The 8,497-nt window shown below is 39.7% G+C and overlaps 1 protein-coding gene across 1 annotated transcript; it reads right to left on the reverse strand.

Annotated features, from left to right (window-relative positions):
- Positions 1–1,213: 1,213 nt before the first annotated feature.
- On the reverse strand, positions 1,214–8,157 carry NRAS (NRAS proto-oncogene, GTPase). The gene is made up of 6 exons (XM_044675995.1): positions 8,082–8,157; positions 7,702–7,829; positions 5,842–6,020; positions 4,305–4,464; positions 2,998–3,121; positions 1,214–2,449 (listed from the first exon to the last, which is right to left on the reverse strand). The coding sequence occupies exons 2-5, from the start codon at positions 7,810–7,812 to the stop codon at positions 3,002–3,004; spliced, it is 570 nt and encodes a 189-aa protein (XP_044531930.1). The 5' UTR covers positions 7,813–7,829; positions 8,082–8,157; the 3' UTR covers positions 1,214–2,449; positions 2,998–3,001.
- Positions 8,158–8,497: the final 340 nt, after the last annotated feature.

The raw sequence follows: 8,497 nt of genomic DNA on the forward strand, positions 1-8,497 counted from the left end.
TTATTATATTAAACTACTTAATTTTTTTCACTTGTTTCATGTGTCCTAGGAGGCAGACATGCTACATTTGGGTTTAAAGGATTATGGAAGGCTCAGAGGAAAAAGAAACTTCCCAAAGTTAAGGTAAAATTAGATTACTCTTACCAAAATTCAGGAGGAAGAGAAAAAAACCTGAAAATTTCCCATGAATATGTTGAATTTTTTTTTAAATCACATATCACTAAGGTTAAAGATGAAGGAATACCATTTTAGGACTGTACTTGGGATCCATAGAACAAGGTGTTGCAAATTTTTGTTTTTAAATCTACCTTTCACAAGCCCCATACTGTGATACTTCAAGTTTAGTACTTTATTACCAAGAATCTACACTAAGCTGAATATAAACAGCACTTCATAGAAACATTTGTGGAGTAAACAGTGTAGCATCAGCCAAATAGGATATTCTATCTTCACACTCTTGAACTCACAACCTTTAATAGCAAATACCAGCTGGAAAGGAATACAAAATTTGTAACAGCTGACTAAACATTTAACTGGGGGGAAGCTGAGCTCTTAGAATTCAAGGTAACTGAAGGTAAGTTCTCAGCATCCACAAACATCCTAAATCCATACTTTTAATCTGATTACCTTAGATGTTAACTTGCTCATAACAGTAAGGTTCATCACCTCACCTCATCAACCAGTTATCACGCCTAGGTTTAACAAGGATCTAATAGGAAAACATTTCTAAATCTGGATTTTGATCCAGTCTAGACCAACAACTGTGCTGAGAACATACTGAAGAAAAGACATGTAGAGTAAAAGATACTCTGTGTGAAACTTGTAACTGTATGGCTCCCTATGGCACATGGATTGTTCATTTTGTCTCACATTTTTATTTACACAGCAGATACAGGGCACATAGGCACATAGCAGACATTTAATAAATGATGGACTGATATGCTATCCCTCAACCTAATCTTGGGCAATTCATACAGTAACAATGACTTCCATACTCTGTCCTCCAAAGGGAACACAGACTCACAGAATCTTAAGAGTTGCATATACCCAAGACGATAAAATTATCTGGAATTAGGAGTGTAGTCTGTGACCTTGGCAGTTTTTCTTTTTCATGGCAATAAATGGCTAGCACTAGTATCAAACCTGTGACCCTGGTCTCTTTAGCACCATACTCTAGCCAAGTGAACAAACTAGCTAGCTCAGGATGGTAAGGCACACCTTGTCCCCCAAATAATGTGTATAACAGTCAATAAAAGCCTTCGTAGTGAAAATGATAAAAATAAAATTTAGTTGCTTACTATTTATTCTGTTAAATATATTGCATTTAACACTTGAAGATCATTGGTTGCACCTTTTGAAGAAAGTCTCACCTAAATTATAATAAGGCCTATCCAATTATAAACAAATGGTCCAAATTAGCATATAATGGCTGGTTGTTTCTTAAGGACTAATTTTTTATCTTCTGTAGAAGAATAAAGCTAAAGGAAATACAAATAACAAATTGCATGTACAATTTGTAGGCAATAACATGGGGGAAGGAGCCCAAAAAAGTGGAGAGTAAGTAAAAAGTTTCTTAAATATTTCTAGTTTCAGATTTCTCCCTGTAGATTCCATAAACAGGTCACTGGGAAACCAGGCACAACATATCTGAGATGATGAAGATATCAGATATCAGACATGCCTGCCTGTCCATCCTTCACAAGTGGACTGGCCAAACACTCTCTGATATTCATCTTAATGTGTAATTGAGAGACCAACTCTTTTGACTAATTTCCTCATAGAATAAAACAGGAAAATTCTACAAATCACTTCTAGGAAAAAGGCACTTCATTAGGAAAGGCGTTTCTAATCACATAAAAGTAGAGGCAAACCAGAGTGGACATAAAATTCAATATTAGCAACAGGTACTACAGCTGAGCTTGGAGTATGCTTTCATATTGGGGATAGAAAGAGCAGATGCCAAGTTAGCAAATGTGGCAGAAAACATCACAAACAAAACCAGACAGTGACTTCAACAAAAGTTATTCATAACATTGCTCCAAATATCAACACAGGTCCAAGTTCAACATTGAAAAAGAAAAATCACTAGCGGTTGGTACTCTGGAGCTCAATATACTGTTTTCAACAGTATTTTGACAGTTTGGTTCTCTGTTTCAGAGCATGAATTTCTTTTCAAATGAAAAACCTAGAGAAAAAAAACAACAAAAAGCCCAGAGAGAAAAAGCCCAGGGAGAAGACATACTGGTAAGGAGAGGCGCATTTCTCTGGTCAGACAACCGAGTGAGGAGGTAGTTGTTCTGAGAACTTCTCAGGTAGAGAACAGACAAGAGAACACTGTGCTGATCTACTACTGGGCACCGGGAAAGTGGCAAGGGGCTTCACAGGGAGACTGAAGATGAGTATTTAATACTTCTCCTCCAGGTAAGTCAGGACCAGGGTGTCAGTGCAGCTGAAACAAAGGCAGAGTTTATGTAAGTGATAAAACTGAGGTAAAGGAGGAAAACATTTAAATGATGGCTGTCAAAGGACACATTTCCAAATCTGTCCTACCTCAAAAAGTGACCCTTTTCTGAGGATGAAATTCCAAATTCAATCTATTAGGGAAAAAACCCACAACACTTATTGCTTACCTATCATCTATTATGTTGTCAACAATTCTTTCAATTCTTAGGAGGCACTAAATTTAAGTCATATGTGGATTCATGCTGTTAATATTGTGACATTATTATTGTAAAATATTCAGATAGATGTCAAGTAGCTACACTATACACAAGGTCATGCCTCAGTGATCTGGGAAAATCCACTACCAAATAAAATGCTTCATAGCTTAGGAAAACTAAGCACTAAAACAGCAGCTGAGGGGAAAAAAAGAAAAACCATAGATGGTTTCCCCAAATTTCTCATGGTTGATAACATGGTCAATAAGAGTTTCTAAGATGTATGATTTAGTAAGACAAATACTCCAACTGCAAATCTGAAGAGAATTTTAACACTCACTTGGTTACATGACTGCACACGAGAGACCTAGACAACCTTGAGTCCCGTCGTCGCTACTGTTCAGTTTTTTCATGCGGTACTGTCGTATTTCTCTTACCAGTGTGTAAAAAGCATCTTCAACACCCTAAAAAAAAGCCCTCATCAGTGACTCTCCCATACTCTCTATCCACACTCTAGGTGAGAAGAAGCAGGGCTTCTCAAAAATCAACAGAATTTCCATTTCTCTGCTGGCTCCTGGTAAAAGCAAATGTTTCAGAAGATGAACCCTAAAGTACTCTGCACATAGTAGGCACTTAAAAAGTATTTGTTGAACTGAACTGAAGCTGGCCTATTTCAAAGTGTGCAAACAGGAATTTGGCCACACCACAAAATAAAGACTTCTGTAGTAAAAACAAGCAAATGGAGGGGCAGCTAGGTAGCACATAAGTAGCAAGCCTGGAGTCAGGAGAACTCCAGGGTTCAAATCTGGCCTTAGACACTTGTTAGCTGTGTGACCCTGAACAAGTCACTTAACCCTGTTTAGCCCTTGCAGTTCCTCTGCCTTAGAACTGATATTAAGAAGATAGAAGATAAGGGTTTTAACAAAAAGAGAGAGGAAAAGGTAATTAATTCTAGAGGTAAAAATTCTCTCTTAATTCTAAGATTGCATTTTGGTGGGTTTGGGTACTTTCAATATTATGCCTTCTTTATTCTCTGCAACACATTAAGTTGTAATTGTTATAAATGGAGAGAAAAAGACAATTATTTCACTAGTAGAGGAAACTCTCAATTTCACAAATTCCCAGTAGCAGGACCTGAATTTGAGGCTTCCTGGCTTTGAGCCTGGTTCTCTATTTACTATGTCACATGGCATTTTGAAGCAAATGCTAATAGCTCTTTCTTTAAAAATAAGCTGCACTTCCATTTTAGTCACCACTGTCATCCATATCTTGAATTAACTTAATCTCAAAAAGAGTTAAGACATTAAAAACAAAACAAAACTAGTGGTGATGGAGAATGGGGGGAAATAGTATTGGAGGTGGAGGTGAGAGTGCTAGGTAAGAGCCTGGAAAGCATAAATGGTATTTAGATTTAGCTTTCAGGTGAAAATAATAATCTGTTACTAAAAAAGGAGGGCTGAAATACAATATGCAGTGAGAGAATGCCCCTAATTAGACCTAAAAGAACTATTCCATTAGTCAAACAACATTCAAAACCTAGATCAGTAAACATCTTTAACTCCCACTTCCAGTACCAAAAAATACGCTCCAGACAATTCCCTATGTCAGTATTTGCCCAGGTTGTAGATGAAGAGCCACATACTGTACCTGTCTGGTCTTGGCTGAGGTTTCAATGAAGGGAATTCCATAGCTCTTGGCTAGTTCATGAGCCTGTTTTGTGTCAACTGTCCTTGTTGGCAAATCACACTTATTTCCCACCAGCACCATAGGCACATCATCAGAGTCTTTCACTCGTTTAATTTGTTCCCTAAATAAATGGAATAATTTATCATAGAATAAGAGTAGCCAAACCTTTACTTGATAAAAAGCATAGCACAGGCTACAGATTATAACCAGGTTACTCTGTGCTAAATACTGAGTCTTGCTTTCATCATTTAAAAAAAAATTCTCATTCCTACTTTCTACCTCTGTCAATCCACACCTGAAACTATCTGCAATTTATCAGGATCCCTCCAAAACCACTTTATTCTCTTTGATAACCAAGTAATTCTACTAACTACCTAACACATATTCCACATGATTGATAGTGCTATCAGGAATAGAGATATAAAACTTAAGTCCCTTCTCAAGACTTTATATATGGGAGTGAAGACATGCATTATCTGAGAGTGACTTCTGTATCTGAGCTCTAAGTAACATGGCATAGATTTATAATAGTTCAAAGAAGGGAGAGATTGCTGGGGTGGAGGGTATACTGGGACAGGCAGGAAAGAATTCATGAATAAAGTGATTTTAAGCTGGTCTATGAAGTATGGATGAGTTAAAAAGACAGAGGGGAAGGGGAGAAATCCTAACATGCTAGGGAAATTACACAAGCAAAAAAGCTTGTGATAGGAATTAGCCCTAGCTTATGTGGAACAATCCCATCAGCTGGATATCTAGTGAGTGTGTACTGGGAAGTGGTGATTGATGAAGTAGGGTCAGCTTACAGAGAGAATAGTGAGAACATTCAGAAGACAGTAGTTCTATTAGTCCTGACTGATATTACTGAGATATGTGACTTTAGTCATCTCTCTGTCCTCCTTAGTTTTTGCCATAGAATGGAAAGGTTTAGATGATCTCTGAGGTATACAAAGATGCAGGCTCTTTCCTTTTGCCATCTCCTTGATCTAACTACATTCTAATAGACTATAAGCCCTTTGAAGGGTTTTAGCTTTGCCTTTGTATCTTCAATGTTTAGAAAAGTGCCCCGCACATAGTGAGTACTTAAAAATGCTTGTTAATTTACCTATTTGTCCTATTTTAATTTTGTTCTCTAATATCCTTTTTTTTTCAATTTTTAAAAGAATGTTCCTTAGAAGTAGCACCTGTGGATATAATCCTGAGGATACAGTGGTCTTCCATCTCCAACTCTTTGTCAGCAGGCTCTTAGTTCATGTTTTTATAGAAATAAGTCAAATTCTGGAACTCTTAAATTATGTACTAATTCTTAGAACCTGCATTCTAATACTTAGTATTATCCTTAACAATTCCACTATCTGTTTTCATTTATTCTGTTGCTGCATATAACAATGCATTCTAATGCATTCTCTCTGGTATAATCATAACATAAGATTCCTCTGAATACATTGACTCCACATGAATAAATTAAGACATTATCTCTCTGAAATAATGTTCCTGGTACCTGTAGAGGTTTATATCTGCAAATGATTTGCTATTGTTGATGGCAAACACACAGAGAAAGCCTTCGCCTGTCCTCATATACTGGTCTCTCATAGCACTGTACTCTTCCTGTCCAGCTGTGTCGAGTATGTCCAACAAACAGGTTTCACCATCAATAACTACTTGCTTTCGATAGGAGTCCTAAAGAAAATAAATTCAATTTTTGTTTAAAAAACAACAGCATGGAAAAGAGTTAATGCAGTTGCTAAATTAATTTTTAAAAATCTTTTCTATATAGTAGGCTAATTTCCTGAAAGTTATTTTAATTAAAAACTTCAATATCAAGCAGATATTTAGTGTCACTACCACAGAGAATAAAGTCTAAATTCTGTTAGCTTTGAAGTGAAAAATGTGTCACCTCTATGCCTTGACAAGACAAAAATATTCATGCTGGTTAAAGAGGTAGCTTTGGATAATGTGAAAGGGAAAAAAGGAGAACTGAGTTCACTGAGCATTTTTGTTAATTATATTTTAAATTCTCTATTTAATTAATTCAGAGATACTTATCTCTATAATCTAGGTGGGATTTTAGTCAATTCCTGTTCATAGGGCACATTAGTGTTTTTTCATTCAAAAACCTATCAGTATGGCCATAATCAAGGAAGGAGAAGTTCTGGCCAAGAATGACACTGGAAAGGCTGGATTCCCAGCTCTGGAGAATGCTTCTTCAGCAGTGGTCCCAAAAGACACTATAGGAGGTAGAAAAAAATTTCCCTACACGGTCATCTATTAATTTTCACTGGGGGAAAGAAGATACAGATGATATAAAAATAAGTTATAATTGGCTTTACATTTTAATATTTATATTTGGACATGGGTGTGTCTGATATTTTTGGAATTCAGTTCAAACAAAATAATAAAGTCACAGTGTGACTTTGACTCAGTAGGCTCTGTAAAACTGAAATTTCCTCATCTCCACTTGGTCAATTTCTCTTCTTCACTTACTTCTTTCTGGCTACTTCCAATTCTCTTTTAGGCTGAATGTTTTCCTCTTTCAGTCTCTAGAACTGGATAGGTAGTCAAGTACTTAGGTAACAGCAAGATCATCTAATGCTAAGTAAAAATCAGACTAGGTACTCTTAAAAGTTGGAACTGTCAAAACTAAAAGCTAGATTTTGTCAAATTATCCACAATATTGATTTTTAATGACTACAATGAAATCAATTTGCAATGCCTCCCTGAGTTTTGGAAAGAGAAGCAGGCTTATGGATTATAAATTTCACACTTAGTAGGCATGGTATATATATCCTAGCAATTTATATGCATTTTTGTTGAATACTGAAAGTTTTTTAAAAGCATCCAGTCTCTAGAATAGTCTGAGACTAGAAATGGGTAGAAATTTGCATAGCATCCCCTGACTTCTTTCCCCATTCAGCTAGGGGCTGAAGACTGCAAAAGGAAGATCGATATTTGTTCAAATCCAAGACAATAATCTCACTTTCAGTTTTGACATCACTTTGGTTGAACTGTTTTTAATCCGTTTTCGCTCGTCAACAGCAGCTCTTGGTTTGGAAACCTAACAACACACGTTTGCAAGTGTCCCTAGACTGAACTCCTAAAATAGCGACCAAGTCCGAACTCGGCGCCTCCTTTGTGTCCTTAGGTTCCTTTCTGGAGCCCGTCGCCTCCATCCCGCGATACGGGTTGTGGAGACTGGACGCAGGTAGTGAGGCTGAACCTTCGCAGCCCGGTCGGCCGGCCAGCTGGCTGGCTGTCACCGGGGCGGGGACCACCCTACGAGCCCCTACTGTCCAAACTCCTTTCCCCCGCGAGGTTAGGTTGGGCCGGGGTCCGGGAGGCGTCATCAGAAGGCAGGTCTTACCTCTATCGTAGGATCATACTCGTCTACAAAGTGATTCTGGATGAGCTGGATGGTCAAGGCGCTTTTCCCCACACCGCCAGCTCCGACCACCACCAGTTTATACTCGGTCATTTCACACCAGCAAAGACCTGTGGTGCGACAGCGGCGGCGGCAGCGGCTTAATGGGGGAGGCCCTCCCCGGCCCCGGCAGCCTCGGAGCGCGAGGCCCCGCGTACTGCCCGCGACCCCGCCCGCCCCACCCGGCTCCCCAGGGCTTTTCCCAGGGCCCGGCCCCAGCCGTCTCCCGCCCGGCCCCGAAGCCTTTGTCCCGCGCCCACTAAGGTAAGCCGGCCCTCCCCGGCAATTAGGCGGCGCTCGGGAGTCCCGTCCCCGAGCCACACCTTGAGCTCCGCTGCCTCAACTTCGGCCGGACTCAACCCTAGAACCGGTAAATGTGCCGGAGACCCCGGAACCGCCATGAACAGCCCCCACCCGGGGAGCGACACTTCCGGCCCCACCCTCTACGTCATCAGTCCGCACCGACTGAGCAACAGTCCCCGCCTCGGCCACGTGGGGCCACAGCCGGCTCGGTCACGTGCGAGCCCCACCCAACCCCCCCCTTCCCGCCCCCTCCCCCACTAGGCGTCTCGATAATGAAAGCGCTTGGTGGCTATAGGTTTTTTGTCTCAAAATCAGTAAAACTTTATTCTATTCCATTCTTTCGCCATTAACAGAAAATCGGAGAAAGCAAAAAGTGTTTCGTGTTTACAAAGATAAACGCGGCCTCGTCTCTCAGAGCAGATCATAACCTCAAAAC

Source organism: Gracilinanus agilis, chromosome 4 (genome assembly GCF_016433145.1).
Source record: "Gracilinanus agilis isolate LMUSP501 chromosome 4, AgileGrace, whole genome shotgun sequence".
In the NCBI taxonomy this organism is placed as follows: domain Eukaryota; kingdom Metazoa; phylum Chordata; class Mammalia; order Didelphimorphia; family Didelphidae; genus Gracilinanus; species Gracilinanus agilis.